Below are 21,269 nucleotides of genomic sequence, written 5' to 3' on the forward strand. Positions count from 1 at the left end.
GCCATCATGCAGGATAAATGCAGTTTTTATGGATACGGTCATACTTGCCAACATTTGGAAACTGTTCAGCGGGACGTTGATCATATGTATTATCATATAGTATCCCCCAACTCAACACTGCACGACCATCATGACAGTAAAAATAGACATAATGAAGCGTTCTTACCTTTGTATAAGTTAGTGATCAGCAGATGTGTCAGCCGCACGAAGAGCACGAGCACAGCGTGTGTTTTTCACTAACTGTACTGTGCAGAATAGATGATTTTTTTTATATAGGTAAATATCGGGACTTCTTCCTATTCATCAGGACGCGTGACATTTGCTAGGATATCGGTACTGCCCCGACCATATAGGGACTGTTGGCATGTATGTACGGTATCAAAAGACAATAACAAAAACTACCGACGTTATAGCAACTAAATCATGTTAAAGCGCACTTATGACAAGTACTTGCATTGTTGCACATAACTTCATTAATAACTACAATGGATTTCTGAGCCAGTTGATAACAGATTTGAATCCAGCTTTGAACAAAAACTGGAAATACCTTCAAACTAAAGGTGCTCTGCAACTGGGATAGTCCATGCTTCTTTATTCCCTGTTTCTTTGTAGGAAACGTTTTTATTCGTATTATTTATATTGTCTCTAAATAAATAAACAAGCAGAAGAATAATAAAACATTACCAGCACTTACTGGAATTTCATTGCAAGAAGGAAAAGTGTTTTCCTTTCAGTGTCTTTGCCCAACCCCTATGAACTTATACAATATACACCACCGCACCCTAAAAGTAGGGTATTCAAGACTCAACAATTGATGATAACAACATAACAAATAATGAAAATTAATGCTCTAAAATGTGCAAGTAGAATTAGACAGCTTGAATTGTTTCCCATTGTAACTATAGAACACCAGGTGTGGTTCAAATACTATTAAACCGTGCCTTGACTGTGCCTTGATCTGGATGTGAGGCTTCCTCTGATACTAAGATGCAGGAGTAATAAACTGCAGCATCAACAGAAAAGTGAAACCTTGGAGTAATTGATCTCTGTCTCCTCTGAGATAATATCCAGGAAGGGATTAACTACACAGTAATGCTAAAAATGCACAACCGCTACTATTATTACTACTACTACCACTACTACTACTGCTGCTGCTTCTGCTACCACCAACACAACAACAAATAATATTTATGAGTTAAAAATATATATATATAAGATTGTAGTTCCCATACATTTAGATGTACTTGTGTGGCAGGATGCTTTTTTCTTCTCTGGTCTAATAAAAAATAATGAAAACTGACCGTGTGATGAAAACTGGCTCAAAAAACAAACAGCTGCCAAGAATATTTGGGGGACTTGAGAAAGAAGCCTTGTATTCTTCAGCAAAGTGAGACAAGGAATGCGGAAAACAGTTTTTTCCATTTTTTTTACCCTTCAGTCAAATTTAAACCCCTGTTTACACTCACAAAGCAACTTTGGTGCTTTAATGTTTGCCCTTTCAGTGTCATAGCATGTTGTTCAGATGCACTGTAGCCTGGTTTTCAAATCTTGGTAACTTAAATTGAGTATAAATTTCTAAATATTTTTGATTAAATATTTAATTTGATCTACATGATTAAATGTAGCAAATGCTCTGATGGGACTTACGTAGGAGAAACCAAACAACATCTTCGGAAGGATGAATGTACACAGACACACCATCAGCAACAAAATTACCAGCACTCCTACTGGCAACCATTTCACCATGCCTAACCAGTCTCTGCATGATCTGACGGTTCTTGTTTTAAAGGGCAATTTCAAAAACACACAAGACAGGAGAACAAAAAATAAAGGACTCAATAGGGATACTGGTTTTCTACCTCATTACAATTTATAGTACTTGTGTATATACATTGCATATATGTCTATGTATGTGTGTGTATGTGTATGTATGTATAAAAATGTGTATATATATGTGTGTGTGTGTGTGTGTGTATATATATTGTTTATTATGCAGCTTGTTTCTTTAGATTAGAATTGTAGTGATTCAAAATGGGTTCTTTTTGTTAAAGTTCTGATGCTACCTTTGAATGTAAACATCAATCTCTCTTTCCTATTTTCACCTGAAGAAGAGACCTTGAGGTCTCGAAAGCTTGTGATTAATTATTATTTGATTAGTCCAATAAAAGATATCAGATCTCCTTCTCTTTGTCTATCATCTCTGGACAAATACGGCTATCATTTCATCTATCAATAAATATTTTTGGAAATCAACTGCAGTATAATTACAATGTGACTTTAAGCAAAGTAGTGCATTCCATTTGTAGTTGAAACTAGCAGACTTAATTCTGAAAATACTGTCACAACATTATTAGTACAACATAACAACTTTTGAAAATTGGCCTGTAGAAGATTGTTGTTCAAGGGTTACAGTATGTTGTAAAACTGTGAGCCATGTAAAACCCCTTGTAACAGCATTCTCTAAGAATTATCATTTTATTTTAGCATGCAACCGTGCTTCGGCTCCTTTTCTGCTATTATCAAAGTTGGCATCAGAAACTACTGTGGTTGTGCTCAACCAGCAAAGTATTCACAGAACTCCATTGGTGTGTTTGCTGGGAGACAGGATCAGGGAAATGTTTACTGGCAAAAACGGGATTCCGAACTGTCATTGGACCATTATAAACAAATGTTTAAAAAAAAGTCTGGAGCACAGATTGAGCCAATAGACGGGTGAAACTGGAGTTAATGATTCAAATTCTACACAAGCTGAGTTTTTGTTCTTATTCTATAAATTAGCTGAATTCATTCTTTTGATGTGTATTTTTTATTTGATTGGCTCAAGGTGTTCTGCTGTCTAGTATATCACATTGTACAGCACACTGCAATACATATCGTCAATGAATAATTCAAATACACAACACTCAGAAAAAGAGTACAAGTTTATGAAAGACAGAGAAAGGCTAAATAGTACTGTACACAAATCCTGTTTATTCAGTGGCAGACTTCATGCAAATATTAACCCATGGCACATAATGAATAGACAAAGTTAAGATGCAGACATGCAATTATGGAAATGTTTGTTTTTATTATGATTGATAGTAAATATAAAGGAACTAAATAGGTTACAAAAATTCTAATATACATGAATGGGGGCATTTCTGGATGGAAGAAAGGTTCAAAGAAGCCTCAAAATGTTTTTCCAAAACTAATGTTTAGTTCCAACCAGAGACATAAACCAAGAACAGCGATCAACAGCGATCTGTGTTCTGTGGGAATTAGATAGACTCTTACTAATTAGTCTGGGGGTTGTGCTGTGGTGTCCGTAACAGAACTTTGTGAAGTATGTATATGGAAGTTACACATTATATCATCCTCCACCAGATTTACAGAAGACAGCTTTATAATTTATTTTTCAACAGTACAGTTCATAAAACTGCTATAAAACTTCTGGTAGCCTGTTTTGTACATACAATTCTTTGTTGGAAAATGAATAGTTTGATAAAAGACACGGAGTCTGCTGCAACCTTGTGACTGCTGATGTCTGCCAAAATCCAACTGCCTTCTTAGTTGCCAGAACTTTGATGGTGCCCCCTTGTGGATATTTAGTATAGTCACATTCAAAGATTTACAAAAAATACGTAGGAATAATTTCACGTTTAATTAGATTAGTTTTTTTTTTTTAGTTTTTTTTTTTACCCATTTTAAAACCCAATTTTGCCACCCCCTCTCTCTCTTTCGTTCTCTAACAATATTTGCATCTCAAACACGTATTTATGCTACCAACATTTTTTTTTAAGTTTAAGAATACATATTTAATATTACTGTATTTTATTGAATTGGGAAAAAAATGTTTATGGAACATATCATACATACAAAATCATACACAAAAGGTTACTTTGGGAACCAGTGATGGCAGGACGTTATGAATTTCAAACAGTTACAGAACGGATTTTTAGGCAACTTTTAAGGTCTGAATATAAATTCACCAAATATGCCTATGCTAATGTTAAATGCTTTTACTTAAAGGGGGCAGTATGGTCCAGTGGTTAAAATCCACGGTTTATAATTAGAAAATCACCCGTTCAAATCCCACGTCTAGCCACTGACAGTCGCTGGTTCAAATCTCACCTTTGCCACTGACTGACTCACTATGTAATCCTGTACAAGTCACTTAACCTCCTTGTGCTCCATCCTGCGGATGAGATGTTCAATCAATATTCTACTGTAAGTGACTGCATATAATGCACAGTTCACAGCCTACCCTCTGTAAAGCGCTTTGTGATGATGGTTCACTGTGATAGGTGCTTTACTTTCACATGCAGAAATAGGCTGCCTAATATTAAGCATTTGGAATACGGTGTACACAGTACGACTATCACCATCCTGCTTTTTGAATATGGTCCAAAACACATCTATATCTATATATATCTATATATATATATATATATATATATATATATATATATATATATATATATATATATATATATATATATATATATATACTGTATATGGCTGACTGAACTTAAAAATTCTGTTTTGTGTTTTAAATCTGAAAAGAAAGCATGAATTGCAGTTTCAAGGAGCCCTCACTACTATCTGGTAATCAACCCCTAATTATGTTCCTTTTTAGACAGGCTTCTGCATTGTCACACATTTTGTTTTGTTCACTGTCTTGAGTAACCAAGGCAACTCCAGCAAAACAAACTCTGAACCAAACGGATAAGGTTCAATGGTGCAGTGGGACAAAAGGTAAGGAGTAAACAATCTTGATGCTTGGACAAGTTGGACAAGGTTAACAAAAAACTCTTACTCATTAATTATGATTAGTGCAATTTTATCAAAGAGAAAAAAGAGACCTCAAACTAGAAATGGTGGTGGTGGTGTGGTGTGTGGGGGGGGGGGGGGGGTGTGTGTTCATTTAGAGAAAACAGTTTAGAGTAAATGCTCTGAAAATATGACCCGATGTGGTTATTGGTTGACTGATTTATAAAGGTTAAACTTCCACCCAAACAAGCATCACATGAGATAGGATATCTGCTGCAAACAGTGGCAGCGTGTTACAATATCATAACCAATCATCTATAATCAAATCACACAGAACAGATACCTCCCATTGCAATTTGAACACACTATGTTTTGTGATGAGTACTTCAAATGATGACTTGTCTGATATGTTGCAGTTTATCATAACCATGGTTCACAATAGGTCCTATACTATAGTGTTTGTATCCCCCTCCAAAAGAAAGACACCATGTCTACAAGAAATTCTGTAATTTGGCTTCTCGCTGTTTTTTTTAGAGTATCAAATCTCATTGCAAGGTGACCGTGTTATGGGTGTTAGTGGTGGGAGTGGCATGGCAGAGGAGTGTATTGTGGACCAAAAGGTATGTTCTCCAAGGATCTCACTGTTCAGTATTCACGTTCAGGGCATGCAGACTACATCACCTTGGGCATTGTATTGGGTACAAACAATGCTCCTTCATTATGTTATAGTGATGTGGTGTTACTGCAAATGATGATGCACTGCTGAGGTACAAACTTTTTGAAATGGGGAGGAACATTGGGGAATAGCTACCATTTTTGTTATTAACCCATTTTTTCCTTGCAGGTCCTGAAGAAGTGAGCTATGAGGAGGCGGCTGCCTCACATACACAAGTTAACTAAAGATAGTTAGCTGGTTTGTTGGATAAATACAGTCAACAGCTCAATTTAGCTTTCTGTTGCCATAAATCCAATATTGTTTCGACCAATGAGACTGCGATCTGGCAAACTACGCAAACATAAGAATGTTATTCTGGATGTTTAGCAAATCCTGAAACAAGGACAGTGATGGAGGACCAACCAAATCATTATAGTTTATGTATCTTTATGTATTTGTGGATTGCAATATCTAAAATAAAAGCTTATCTACAGAAAATGTACTGTTTGGTAAGTATTACTCTAAATATGTGGCATACTGCCTCACTACATCTACTGAAGATTTTTAACCCATCCCAATTACTTTACCTCTCAGAGTCAACTCATTCACGTCAGACCCATATTTGACCAGCTCTCTGACAACATCACTCCTGCCCAACATGCAGGCTGTGAACAGGACTCTTCTGCCCACAGCGTCTGATGACTGCACTCCTCCGGGGTTGAAGGCGTCTATCGTCACCGTGGAAACCTAGAGTGCATTTTATTGTGCTCCGTGACAGTGAATAACAAATCTCGTTCTGAAGAACAGAGGAACGCAAAATATTTCTCAAATGCGTTTATTTGTTTCCATACAGTAGTTTCCTTATTATTTACTGAGGGTGCATTTCATTAATACAGTACTGCATAGTTAAAACTGCATTGTTTGATAATGAATGGAGACTGAGGTGTATTATTATTATTATTATTATTATTATTATTATTATTATTATTATTATTATTATTATTATTATTACATAAACGAATCCATAATATTATATAAAATTGGTACGGTATCTTATTTGGACTTTATATCAACTGCCGTTATTACATTGTGAAAAGAGTGTGTTAAAAAAACGGAACTAATTTTATCACCTCGTTTACAGGTTTTGTTTCTAGGAGGACGCTTTACATCGTATGTCCGTTTCCTGTTGATGGACGACTTATGGAGGAGGAAGAAGTATTGTTTGGATATTAAACATATTTTAAGGATCGTCCGTGAGTAATAAGAAGTAACTGTTTGAAATAATTGTATTTCACATTGTAGACTTGAATCATTAAATACAAGTATTGATAAAGTGATGATCTATTTGCTAAATATTAAGTTCACTGTGATCCAGGCTATTTGTTTTGAAACTGGATCTAAACTAATAATTTCAACGCAAATGTACGTGCAAAAGAAAACAATACCGTGAATACAGTGTCTGTTAAGATGTTAAAGCGTTATTAGGAAAAATAGATATATTACTGTAGTAGCGGCAAGATTTTTTTTCAAAAACACATGTACGTTATGAACTTTTCTGACCAAAAAGTAAAAACGTGGATGTGGTATAATTTGTCCACATTAAGATAAGTAATCCTGTATATCCGTTTTTAAATTCTATTGTAATAAAGAAAACACAATGTGTGGTCTTGATGATACTGCTGATAGTGGCAAGATCTGATACCTGTTCACAAAGCTACAAGAAGGTTTAAAGGAAGGAGGAAGTGTGTGTCCATACATCTGTATCGACATTTAGGGAACGCGAAAAACAAACAAACAAAAAAATAGTGGGCTATTGTTCTGTAGAATACACTGAACGCTAGCACCGAATGGTACAATGCAGCAATAAACAAAGCAAAAACACATTTTTTATATTTTATATATATGTTTAAAAGAGTCACTGTAGCTTTAGTAGTATCAAAATATGATCCGTTCTTTTAGCCAGTTTACTGTAGTATTAGAAGTACAGTACAGTATGCGACCAACAGTAGGCAGTTCCACATTCACAAATGCTGTCTAAGTATGAAAGGCATATACATAAATAAATTCAGTCTTCAAAATGGAATACAGTTTGGTTGTTAGATTTCGTATGTAATCGATGGAAATTCAAAAAACGCTGATTTTAAAACCCAGCAAAACATTATGGCCCTGTTGAGTTGTCAGTTGCACCATTACAGTGTTAAATTAGAAACAGCTTGTGTTGATCAGTGAGCCACGTTTTTTTCTTGGCAGATGTGGTTGCAGTCATCTAAGATTTCCACAATTGCCCTTTTTGATTAAAAAGCTAGTTTGTACAGTACCATTATGTTACTTTATCTTGGCCTCCAACGCAACATAAAGTATTTTTCCCGGAATATTTATCTTGGTGAAACATGGAATCTGTCACTGCCAATGGCGGTTTGCATTATTACAGTAGACAGTAGTCCTCAGCACCTCAACTGATTCATCAATTATTTTGTTCTAGCGCAGTTGCAATGCCTTAATTGCTTCACGTCCTGCCAGGGCTTAATATAGATTTAACATAAGTGATGTTGGATTATTTTAACATGGAAAAGTAAGCAATAGGCTCAGTAACAATATTTAATTTATTTGGAACAGCAGAAGATAAAGGCATATATCCTTCCAACCTGTAATCATTTTTTTTAAGTTTAGTATTTCAGAAGTATACTGTATGTGGCAAAGTTCTGGGTTTATTTTATGCAGTACCTTGGAGTTTTCCTATTCATAATACTAATTCAAAATGAAAGATGGTTTAAATAAAGAATAATCAAACACGAACCACCCAAACAACGTCCCAGCACAAAAGTCAAACAATAGTAATGGTTTTAGGCATTTTTCATGGCAACTGCATTTTGTTGAGCATTTTCAATGACTTTATTGACCTTGATTTACTGTGCAGCTATCTATCATAATTTCTTTTTGCACCTTCCACTGTTAACATAACTGCTGTGTCTGCATACTGTAGTGAATGTTTTATCTTTCAACTGTAATACTTGAATGGGGATTAGTTAGCACTGGCAGCCAGTGCACATTTTCCTGTGATCTGCAGTCTTCATAAGATGCAGCTCTTCAGGTTACGCCCACTTGTGATATTGGATAACCTTTGCTTACCGTAAATTGTTATCCCAGCAGGTGAGGGACAGAAGGTTCTCTGTTCAGTGCATGGACGGAAAGCCAATGCGCAGGTAAGAATGATGTTCCACTGGGCTTGCATGTTATGTTTGACTCCAGTTGAAAATGTCCTTTTACAAAATGATCTGATAATAACACATAATCAATTCGGTTGTGGTAGTAGATTACCATATTCATTTTTCTTTTTCTCGCTTACCTTTTTATGACATTGTCTCACATATGTTTCCATATTAATGAGTCATTTAGCATACGCTTTTATCCAAAGCGACTTACTGGGACTAGGGGGTGCACTATGCACCAACAACTGCTCCTGCGGAGTCACTTACTGTAGGACCCGGTTTTACGTCTCATTCGAATGACGGAAGCAACATAACTCAGAAACATTCCAAATGATGGTATACATAAAACAAGTGACAAAATAAATAGACATTTGAAGCTACTTCCTCATTAGTATTTACTCATCATTGTAACAAGCTTGGATAGCACCTTACTTGTTGTAGACAACTGTTTTCCTGCACTGCACTTCCTGCAGACTCAAAATACCTCTTAACCAGTGGACTCCACAGGCGTGGTGCTTGTCAATTTTCTTTTTAAACTCAACTGAGTTGATAATGGTCCTTGTTAAATGTGGTTAAGAAGCTGGTAATTCTAGAAGTGTTAAGCTTGCCAGTATGCCTGCAATTTCATCGACCGTCAAAGCAAGTTATATACACCACTGCATGAATATAGAGTACTTTGCAGCTGTTGGATTTTTCGTACGCTAGAGCTAAGCTAGACTTTTATAAGACAAGACCGTTATATCCAGTTGAAATGAAGAAATCAATTATTTACAACTGAGTAAAATGATTGTATTTGGTTTTTTTTTAAAGAACTCAAAGCAATATATATATATATATATATATATATATATATATATATATATATATATATATATATATATATATATTAATCAAGAGGCTTTTATTTCATTAAACATTTTCAGAATTGTATGCAATGTTAGTTTAAGTGCCTCTTCTTTGCTGTGTACTGGACAGAGTAAATAAAATGCTTGCTGTAAAGGAAACCATTTTGATCAAACAGGGGACGTCTATTAAACTAGAGTAGCTGTGTTCAGTAGGTGTGACCTGAATCCCCGGCTTTGGAAGCTTCCAAAGTGTAAAGCAAAGCTCTTCATTGTGCTCTGATACAGTACTGTGATATGCAGCGAAGGGAGGTTCTCTTTAAATCAATGTGAGAGTAGTGGTATACTTCACTAATACAAATTGCCTTCCAACCTCCCATATTGTTACAGTTTTGATTAAAATTAATGTCATTCCTTAATATAATAAAATGTACCGTACTTGCATAATTTCAGTCATTATAAATCAATGTGAAAAAATAACGAGTTATAGCTGGAGTAAATTGTAGTTACTGAGACACAAGCTGTAACCTGATCTTGTCTTGTGTAGCGGACTGTGCCCTGTTTCAGCTGTGCGTATGTCAGTCCTTTGCTAAATTAATGCAAGCTGGTTGCTTTGCGTTAATAACCCCCACGTCCCCTCTACCCAAACAAATATCTTGAGTTGTACAGTAGCAGCTGATTGGGTGGAACCTGGGTAGCAACAGGATACAGTAGTTGTAGCTGGATTTCATGAACTCCCAGGATTGAACTGTCAGAGAGAGAAAGAGACCAGGGGAGGAAGGGTACTGCACTTGCTCTACTGTACTGAACTTTCATTATTTGTGCTTAATGAACACAAGCTTGAGATGACAGAGGAAGCAGAGATGGACTTTACAACTAGTGACCTGTAGGTTGTATAAAGTAAAATACAAAAATAAATAAATAAACATTAGGTGCATGTTAATGCTACTAGAATGTTTGCCTTGTCCTTATATCTAACCAATTGTGATTGTGTTTCGTAGCTGGGAATTCTTTAAGAAGTGTTCAAGTCATGTTTTTAAGTCATGCAAACCTGTATGTTTGGCAAGTATTATACTTTTGATCTAATGTTGCCATCCTCTTATCTATCTACTAAGGTTCTAAAGGGAAGTAAGAATACTTTAATGTGAAGAAGGTCTCTACTTCTTATCCAATCTGGTTATGCCTTAAAATACTAATAGTTATTTTTGTGCTGCAAACCCCTTACTCCCTAGGTGTATCAGTGCATACCCAGCAGATACCACCGGAATGGACATCACCAGCCGATGCACCCTTGGAGACCCCAATAAGCTGCCGGAGGGAGTGCCACAGCCGGCACGAATGCCCTATGTGTCAGACAAGCACCCACGGCAGACTCTGGAGGTTATCAACCTGCTGCGCAAACACCGGGAGCTATGTGACGTGGTCCTGGTGGTGGGCACCAAAAAGATCTATGCCCACCGTGTAATCCTGTCGGCCTGCAGCCCTTACTTTCGCGCCATGTTTACAGGTGAGCTGGCTGAGAGCCGGCAGACGGAGGTGGTGATCCGTGACATTGATGAGCGTGCCATGGAGCTCCTCATCGACTTCGCCTACACCTCACAGGTCACTGTGGAGGAGGGAAACGTGCAAACCCTGCTCCCTGCTGCCTGCCTTCTGCAGCTGGCTGAAATCCAGGAGGCCTGCTGCGAGTTCCTCAAACGGCAGCTAGACCCCTCCAACTGCCTGGGCATCCGTGCCTTCGCTGACACCCACTCTTGCCGTGAGCTGCTGAGGATCGCAGACAAGTTCACTCAGCACAACTTCCAGGAGGTAAGCCTTTCATCGGTGGAAATAGCTGTGCTGCACATCTGTAAGGTTTCAAAACAATTAGCACATCTAGAAAAAATACATTTATTTTTACCTTAAAATGCACATTCTACAGAGGCTGGATCATATTTGTTTCCTGATTCTGTCATTCAGAGAGCGTGTGTTAAGTTGTTTGCACACTTTTATTTGTGCAACTTAAGCTTTTTCATACTTTCTGCAATGAAATCTGAGCAGTGACTAAGTGCTTAGTTAGCAGGGATCTCAATCACAATGGATTGAACTTAAGAAGCAAAAGCCTTCAGTGTTGTTTTAGAAGCTGCGGTACAAAGTGTTGTTGTTTTTATTTTATTTGTATGCAGAGCTGCTGTAAATCTATAGTAATGGTTGAATACAGGGTACAATTAACAATAAACAGTACTATGGAAAATGCACATAACACAGTATAATTGAGTAAGTGTAGAGTGGACTCTCTAATCTGTAGTCATGAGTTAAGGGCTTTGTATGTTATAACATTCAGGGCATGATGTGTTTTGGCAGTACGGAACCACTGAAGCACTTCAGTCAGTGTTTTAATTCCAGTATTGTTGAAACAAGGTCATTATTGTCAATACATGCTGCAGTTGCTGGGGTTAACATACATAAAAGCTACACATGAAAAGAGTTTCCTCATGCTGCTGTATCTCTTTTAGTCATTGATGTTGACACAGCAAAAGGTGCTATACAGTTAATTATGTCCATTTAGTTGACAGCAATCTGTGGAAAGTGCTTTTACATCCCAAAGGGAATATGGATTGCTTTATGTTTAGGTCTAATTAGCATTTTGAATAGATTTTAAGAAACACTCAGCATCGCTATGTTGAATCTCAGCCTAGTTGGAGCTCAGAAATTTGAACACACTTGATAGAGGGAGTCTCATTAGTGTAATTTAACCTTTTTTAATGCCAATACATGTATAACTCATACCTACTGTCGTCATTGTTTTCTGAATCAGACCAGCTGCAACTGTATTTTAAACCTGCTTTTGTTTTGCTGCTACATCTCACAATATTACACATGACCAGATATTCACAGCGTTCACAACCTTTATTTTTAACAATATATTTATGAGGTGACCTCTCGAGCAGTGAAAAGGTTAAGTATCTTGCACCTCCTGCCAGGATGTTACAACAAACATCTGTCTTAAATCTTTCAAGAAGAGCACACATCTATGCAGTCTGTTTAAATTAGCTATTGTATTGGGGCTCTTTTTGGAAATCATTCCGGTTATGGTTCATTCATAATTGTCAGAGCTCATGATTATCTAAGGAAAATATTATTCTTTTTACTCCCAATTTGGAATGCCCATTTATTATTATTATTATTATTATTATTATTATTATTATTATTATGATGATGATGATTTTTCTCCTGCACCGTGGCGATTCTCCACACAGCTCAGGGACCTGAGGCTCTGTGGGCGTCCTCAAGAGGAACTTCTAAATGCAAAGATAATAAACATGGAATAAATTGAAGGCTAGACTACCAAAACAATGGTTAGAAATAGGTTATTTCTTGAGACTGCCCGTCTGCATTGGCAAGTTCGGTATGGCAGACAATACAAATACGTGTACCCAGAAAACTACACTGTGTATTTGAGGGTGCCTCACATTGTCAGCTGTAAACACTTCCCAGAATTAGGTAGAAGGGGTTCATTTTTCAATAAGCTGTGATTGACAGGCTTCAAGTTTTAGGTTTGTCATCTGAACTTATTTCATGGTAGCAGGCACAGGTCTATTACCCACATTGATTTGCAGAGTGGTGACTAATTTTAGCCAGATTAACAAGTCCTGGTTAGAGAAACATTTTGGATACAAGGTGCTAAAACCTTGCCCCTAGACACTACATTTCTTCATTACCTTATTGATATTTTACATTGTTTACATGACAAGATGCTACAATGAGCAAAATTCAAACCTAAAAAATACATTAGTAATTTTGTAATCTTGCAATTTGTTACGGAACAAAAACTGAGCACTAGATTACACAAGTAGCATGACACAATCTGACAAAACAGAGTCGAACATTTTAAAAGCCTAAGCGGCGTTAATTAAAATTGCATGGAGGCCCAATATGAGAATACTGAGATTAGCAGGCTTAGTTTTGAGCAGTGTATCACTGCAGGCAAATGTTTATATGTATTTAAAGTTACTTGCATTTTAAGTTGTTTTTTCACCCAAACTTGTATAGGTATAGTACTGGAATATAGAAGTCTTATATTCTCTTCCGTCTGCTTCGATTGCCCATCATCACTGCACTGATGCACACTATTGATTCCTGTATTTCTACACTAGTCACGTCTCTGTGCCAGTGGGAGTTTTATTGCAGTCATGCTGGTTTCTATATTTAGGAACATCTTTCAAGTTTAGTCTATAAAGACCACTTGTGGGATGTTCAGTATACTGCATTTGTTCGGTTGAAGTCTGTATTTAATATGCTGGTTGTCAAGCACTTGACTAATGGATTTCTACGTAGGGAAGCCGATCATTAACACGTGAGGATACCAGCCTGCCTTTCATCATGTTTAGGAGGTTAGAAGAGTGTATTTGGAGTAACTCTGTTTAATTCCATTTTTTTAGGTAATGGAGAGTGAGGAGTTTATGCTGCTGCCATCCAACCAACTGATCGATATTATTTCGAGTGACGAGCTAAATGTGCGCAGTGAGGAGCAGGTGTTCAGCGCAGTGATGGCCTGGGTGAAATACAGCATTCAAGAAAGACGTCCCCAGCTACCACAGGTGAAGGCATTACAATATCCAGCTGGTGTGTGCAGAGAAAGATCACAGTGCCTCACCAGCTACTGGTTCCCTTATAACTAATGGATTGAGCCATCACAGTGACAGGTTGTCTGGACTTTAGACACATACAGTAAAGATCTTGTAGGTCTACACAACACCATGTAGTGTGAATAAACTTGTTACTTATTGTTCCTGTCTTATGTATTGTACATTTAACTTGGAGGCTGTGTGGTCCAATGGTTAAAGAAACGGGTTTGTAACCAGGAGGTCCCTGGTTCAAATCCCACCTCAGCCACTGCCTCATTGTGTGACCCTGAGCAAGTCACTTCACCTCCTTGTGCTCCGTCTTTTGGGTGAGACGTAATTGTAAGTGACTCTGCAGATGATGCACAGTTCACACACCTTAGTCTCTGTAAGTCGCCTTGGATAAAGGCGTCTGCTAAATAAACAAATAATAATAATAATAACTTGGATCAACAAGAAAAGGTTTTCAGCACAGATGCATATGTCCAGTATAAATCTACAATTGGCCTTTACAACACCTGCTGCTCAAATTGAATGCATATTGTTGGAACAGATTATCAGCGTAAGCGTTGTTGGAGGATATTGAATATTTCTATGATATGTAGAACACATGAACCAATGGTTTTGTCATTGGTGTAAAGGCTGCACTGTGTTTAATACCCCTTTTATTAATAAGCAGCATAAGCAGAGCCTTAAAATGAAGCAACATGGTTTTTTTTGTGCAAACATTACACAAGGAGAAGTGTTAACAATAAACTCCAACTTAGAGGTTTTAAAGAATAGCTAAGCCCTTAGAGATACAATAAAGTTCATAACATAGCATTTATTAGAGCATTTTGTTATGTATGAGATTTGTTCTGAAAAGAAATAATGCTGTTTAATGTTGTTTCCATCAGGTGCTGCAGCATGTTCGATTACCACTCCTAAGCCCGAAGTTCTTAGTTGGGACAGTGGGATCGGATCCCCTTATAAAGAGTGATGAGGAGTGCAGGTACTATTTTAATAGGTTATCTTTGTGTAACATTACACTATCCCTTAGGTCCAAATGTATGTCCTTATGATTTGGGGTTTCAAATTTGGCATCATAGTATGCAGTAGTTGCAAACGCATTCTCTATTGGCTGCAAACTATTTTGCATTTACAGCAACTATTTGACCCCTTGATGGAATTCTTATTCAGTCATGCACCCGTTTTTCTACACTCTAATTGCATGGCAAGTTTCTAATCCTAAATGATTGGACTCACTTACAGCTTTTTTAGTATGAAGGAGAATCATCTTTAAATACCTCTTGAGAAATTGTAGCTCACTGTGGGTCTCCTCTTTGCCATCTGGAGTGCCAAGAGGGTTTGCTTTGGTTTCAAACACTGCCTGCTCAGCTGCACGCATTGAATGTAGCTCAGGTTACTATGACGTTTAACTTGACTTATTATTAGGCCCAGTGGAAAAATAATACCCCCAAATAAAGCAACAATGAAATTAGGTCTTAATACCATCTGAAATATATGTATTAGGATGTCCCTTCTTATTTCAATCCTGCAATTGGGTCATTGCAATTCATGTGGACAGTGGAGGTGTTTCTTGCATTTGTGGTTAATAACATACACTATTCGTGATGGTGAAATGCTTCCAGAGAAAAGCTGTGTAACTCCTGCTCCACAAGGTGAGAATGTGTCTGAAGGACCTTTGACCTAATCTTTCTCCATATAGAGGCATGACCTAGACAGATAACATTTCAAAGCTTGTTTCAAAGGCTTTCCATCAAAAATTATTTAGCGTAAGGCAATCCACGTTGGTATCCTTAAACTGGAACAACCTTTATGCACAAGAGAAAGTAAAACTACCTGTATAATTAAATTAGGACAGGAAAATAATGTTACTCTGCTCTGTGTGGAACTTTGCTTGTAAACTGGGGACATTGTTACTCTGGGATCTGTGCTGCTTACTTTAGAAGAGATGTATACATGGTCCATAGTGTTACACACCTAATACAGCTGTAGTAATTGATAATATGAAAGTCCAAATTGTAAAAACGTTGAATGGTTTAGTGAAGTATTTACTTGCATGTATGAAAAGTGGTAATGTACTGCACCTGCTTTCGTGCAATGCTCAAATATTATGTGATGTGTTGCATAGAGCAATGGCTCATCATTTTGTATGTGCTGTTTTATTTTAAAACAAACTGATGCAAGAAAACTAGCAAAATCAATGATGATAAATAGTTGCATAGATCTACATTTGCATTTTGATGATTTAAAGTGTAACACCAGCCGGATCACTGCTTGTCTAACGCAGGCCTTTAAACATACTGATCGTATTAGTAATGTTCCAAGATTAGTCTCCCAGCATCCGTTAGCTAGCATGCTGTATCTAAGCGGAGGTTACAAACTGAATTGCTATTCAGTATTGCAAGCCAGCAAATGAACTAATGCTGTATGTGAAACATTCTCTGATGACTTAGATTAAATGCTTGAAGGTTACATTTCCAGGAAATGTTAAGTGGAAATTCCTATTAAATGTATTTAGTACTTAAGACAAAAGAACCACTGTCTACTACAGGAATCGATATAGTCTTACAGTGAGGGAATAGGGGAACGATTATTGATTAACAAGTTTAAATTGTTGTAAAACAGAGACCTGGTTGATGAAGCCAAGAACTACCTGCTCCTACCTCAAGAACGCCCCTTAATGCAGGGACCAAGAACGCGTTCACGAAAGCCCATCCGCTGTGGAGAGGTTCTTTTTGCAGGTGGGTGTTATTGAGAATGTTTATACACTGGGCTATGACAAAAGTCAGGAATAGACGCATACAACCACCACTTCATCACTGGTGACAAGAGAAAAACAGATTAACATGTTTCCTGCACCACTTTGACATGAGGAGGGAGTTATTTAAGACAGTGTCTTAAGTAAACATTGGATGCCTTTTTCAAGATGTGTGTAACACTTCTCTCTTAAGAGGCTGAGAAAGAAGAGGAGTGGAGTTATCTGCATTACCCTTCAAGCCTCTTTGGCATTCAGACAGAAATTCTAGATTGAATGCATATGCAGGATGACAAGTCTTTACCCAGTGTTAGAACCAATGACCTAATTTCTAGACACTGTAAAAATGGAAAACAGACAGACAGCTGTTTCCACAGAAATCAAAATAGATAAAATAGGATAACATGCAAAAATTACATATATTGCCCAAACACAATAGACTTCTATGTCTAATTGTATTAGTTATAGGTGGACAATGAACATTTTATCCATGACACTAGTATTTTTTAGCTATTCTATATATCTGAATATTGTCTTTGTATATAGCTTTGCACATACTGTAATTGGTACCAAATGTCTTCCAGTTGGAGGCTGGTGCAGTGGGGATGCAATTTCCAGTGTGGAGCGATATGACCCCCAAACAAACGAATGGCGCATGGTGGCTTCGATGAGCAAGAGACGCTGTGGAGTTGGTGTGAGCGTCCTGGATGATCTCTTGTATGCAGTAGGAGGACATGACGGCTCTTCGTATCTTAACAGTGTAGAAAGGCAAGTTTAAGTGTTATTCACATATTGGTGAAATTATTCTTGGAACTTTAATTGGTCTCAACAGAGCTACCATAATTAAGAGTCTCTCGGGTCTGCTACATCAATTTTTTTTACATTTCCATATAAACAGTATTGCATAGCCACTGCAGAACTTTGATGATTCTGATGCTCAGATTTTACTTGGAAATCATGTGTTATTTTCCCCTCTCAGGTACGATCCCAAGACAAACCAGTGGAGCAGTGATGTGGCCCCCACCAGCACCTGTAGGACCAGCGTTGGAGTGGCCGTCCTCGGAGGGTATCTGTATGCAGTGGGAGGGCAGGATGGGGTCTCCTGTCTCAACATTGTTGAAAGGTAAAGGCATACAAATACTAGTAGGCATAGTCAAGTGTTAGCTTAGAAAAAATATGCTTCCATTAGTATGTAACATGCATTTAACCCTTTGCGGTCCAATGTTGGACCTGGTCCGACATTGCAATTATTCCTATCCTGTCCGACATCATCAGAAAGATGCAAAAAACGTGTTTCTAGTCGTTCTTTCTCCGGAAAAAGCCGAGAAAACCATTCAGTGGCCGAGTGGGAGCGACAGGAGCCGAGACAAGCCGAAAAAAAAAAAAGGGGGCGTGTCTCATGAATAGTCATACTTGCCCCTGGCATCAGATAACGGCGGCCATAAGGAAACAAGCTGGCTGCTACTGCATCAGCGCTCGGAGAATATCACAGACATTTGCAGAGCTTTCTTCAGATGTTACAGTAATAAAATAATGACTTGGATTGCATTATTGAGGCGTTTGGTGATAAAACGAGTGATCAGGAGATGATTGATCGGTATGTACGACTATTATTATTATTATTATTATTATTATTATTATTATTATTATTATTTATTTCTTCGCATATGTGAAAGCTATAGTGAACGAAAGGGTGGGGCAGGGCTGGAGATGCCTAGTGAGTGCTTTGTTGATATGCAGGGCCTTTTAAACCCGTTTGACTGTGGGGAAAAAAAAATACTTTTAAACAGCGCGTCTAAAATTAACTGCACGTGTGAAAATAAACTGGACCTGACGCGCCTGACACTCACTTAATAAATGGACTGCAAAGGGTTAATATAGAATTGCATGTATATCACATAATGTTACCCATAAAGAAATGTCCACAAACATGGAAGTTTTATTTTTTTCCACTGTAGGTATGACCCTAAGGAGAACAAGTGGACACGGGTCGCTTCAATGAGTACCAGACGTCTGGGAGTGGCAGTTGCAGTGTTAGGAGGGTTCCTCTATGCAGTAGGGGGGTCAGATGGGACCTCCCCTCTCAATACCGGTGTGTAGCACATTTATGACCTATTGTGCCTTAATGCTGGCACATTTGGGTCATTATTATTATTTTTTTTTATTTAGCAGACGCTTTTATCCAAGGCGACTTATAGAGACTAGGGTGTGTGAACTATGCATCAGCTGCAGAGTCACTTACAACTACGTCTCACCCAAAAGACGGAGCACAAGGAGGTTAAGTGACTTGCTCAGGGTCACACAATGAGTCAGTGGCTGAGGTGGGATTTGAACCGGGGACCTCCTGGTTACAAGCCCTTTTCTTTAACCACACAGCCTCCCATTACCGTCAGATAATCGCTCTACTAGTAGTGTCGCAAGCCTTTGAGCTATTTTAAGACATTTATAAGCTCTTCTCTTTCTTAGTTGAGCGCTACAACCCTCAAGAGAACCGTTGGCACACTGTGGCGCCAATGGGAACCCGTCGTAAGCATCTGGGCTGTGCAGTGTACCAGGACATGATCTACTCTGTGGGAGGACGAGATGACACCACGGAGCTCAGCAGCGCAGAGAGATACAACCCCAGAACCAACCAGTGGTCTCCTGTGGTGGCCATGACTTCAAGAAGGAGTGGGGTAAGTCTGATTGGATGGCTATGCTGGTTGATTTCGGGCTCGAAACCGACGAAATTTTTTAAAAACAAGTCACATGTTAATTCAGTTTATGCACAAGTCATACAGGCTCAGAGGCATGTTTAGTAAAGAACATTTAAAATGATAAGTTAATGATCAAAGTGGACACTATTCTTTAAGGTCTTCTACAATAGGTGTTCTTGCATAGCCCCCCCCCATTTATGTGTACAAAAATATTGAAAGTTCAACACATTTCAAATACAATAAAACTAAAGTATAGTTTACTTGCAATTTATTACATTACATTTTTTATACTATTTGTTTATTTTGTACGCATCATCATAGCTGGAAATACAAAAGCTCATTTCTGTGCATTCCTCTTTTGTTGCAGGTTGGTTTAGCTGTAGTAAATGGACAGTTAATGGCAGTTGGAGGCTTTGATGGTACAACATACCTGAAAACCATTGAGGTGTATGATCCTGATGCGAATACATGGAGGTAAGCAGTTGCTGCCACCTACTGGTTCACATGTTAAATGTAACAACCTTACATTTGTCTGTACACAAGCATTCATGGATTGGATGTTTTTGTTAAATGTTTTAATAATGATAAGGTTTCTATTTCTGACCTCTCCCCCAGAATAGGGCAATATACAAGGATCAATTTCCCCATTGTCAAAGACAAGCCATAAATGCCTTAACATTCTGTTATATACGGATTCATATAAATTAGTAGTTTTATTTTTTTTAATCACTTTTCTTTTATTTCTCTAGGCTTTATGGTGGAATGAACTATCGCAGGCTTGGTGGAGGAGTAGGGGTAATTAAAATGACTCACTGTGAATCTCATATATGGTAACCCTTGTGCCTCCACGTCTTGAGCTGCTTATCAGACATGTTAACCACATGTATAATAGAAGATTATACAAAAAAAGTGTAATACAAATGTAAAACCATCTAAGTGACACAACCTGGATTTATACCTGAATGATCCCTGCAGTGCAAGATGTCCAAATGATCCATCATTGGAGTTTCTATGCAGCTTTTATTGACTGGAGTGCACCTTTGACTGCGTTTTAGTGCCTATAGTAATGTCAGATTGCAGAAGCTATGTTTTTATTTTGGATGCATTACCTGGCAAAGGACTGAACAGCATTTACCGGATAGGGACAGTATTTATTTATTTTTTATGCATTTAGACTTTAAATGCATTCTAAACCTATCCAGTGATATATGGTTGAATGCCAACATTTAAGAAAGTCTGAAGACAAAAAGTCATCACTCCTTGCATACAGTGGATTCACCTTGCAAGAGGCTGCCAAGGACTTGTCCTCTTTGCCAGGTGAAGAAGCAATATCGGTTGACTGAAGTCATTCAGCAAGAGCATTTTATGCAATGAATAAATTGTTTGAAGTGTCTGTGAATATGGTTGGTTCCCTTAATTCTTGAAGAAGTATCATAGGAGTGTCATCTCGGATGGGGCCTGGCCTTTTAGAATGCCTACTAGTTACATTAACCAGCTTAAACCTGCCTTGCTTAATGCAAAATATGGGGAGGGCTTTGTCTAATGGTTATTCTTTTATTTGCTCATCTGTCTCTTCTATTGTATTTTTGGGGGATTATCAACATACAAGACACTGCTTACATATTTATTTTAGTTTTTAGTAGAACATTATTAATAATCTAATAGTGACAGGGTACTGTTTAGTCAGTATCCTTTCTCTTAAATTGAATAATTCATCCAGTTTTCAATTTCTAATATACACTGCTTTGAACAG

General features: G+C 37.7%; 1 protein-coding gene across 4 annotated transcripts; it reads left to right on the forward strand.

Moving 5' to 3' along the window:
• Positions 1-6,526: 6,526 nt before the first annotated feature.
• On the forward strand, positions 6,527-20,915 carry LOC117417051 (kelch-like protein 20). 4 transcript variants are annotated; one of them, XM_034028741.3, is made up of 12 exons: positions 6,527-6,657; positions 8,555-8,607; positions 10,688-11,264; positions 13,877-14,035; positions 14,956-15,050; positions 16,691-16,806; positions 17,405-17,588; positions 17,800-17,943; positions 18,779-18,912; positions 19,287-19,495; positions 19,884-19,990; positions 20,266-20,915. In XM_034028741.3, the coding sequence occupies exons 2-12, from the start codon at positions 8,585-8,587 to the stop codon at positions 20,348-20,350; spliced, it is 1,833 nt and encodes a 610-aa protein (XP_033884632.1). In that variant the 5' UTR covers positions 6,527-6,657; positions 8,555-8,584; the 3' UTR covers positions 20,351-20,915. The 4 variants fall into 4 exon arrangements, with proteins under 4 accessions (XP_033884632.1, XP_033884633.1, XP_033884634.1 ...); XM_034028742.3 differs by having other exon boundaries at positions 6,528-6,657; positions 8,552-8,607; XM_034028743.3 differs by having other exon boundaries at positions 6,530-6,671; positions 8,552-8,607.
• The last annotated feature ends 354 nt before the right edge of the window (positions 20,916-21,269 follow it).

The sequence above is a fragment of the Acipenser ruthenus genome, chromosome 12 (genome assembly GCF_902713425.1).
Source record: "Acipenser ruthenus chromosome 12, fAciRut3.2 maternal haplotype, whole genome shotgun sequence".
NCBI lineage: Eukaryota > Metazoa > Chordata > Actinopteri > Acipenseriformes > Acipenseridae > Acipenser > Acipenser ruthenus.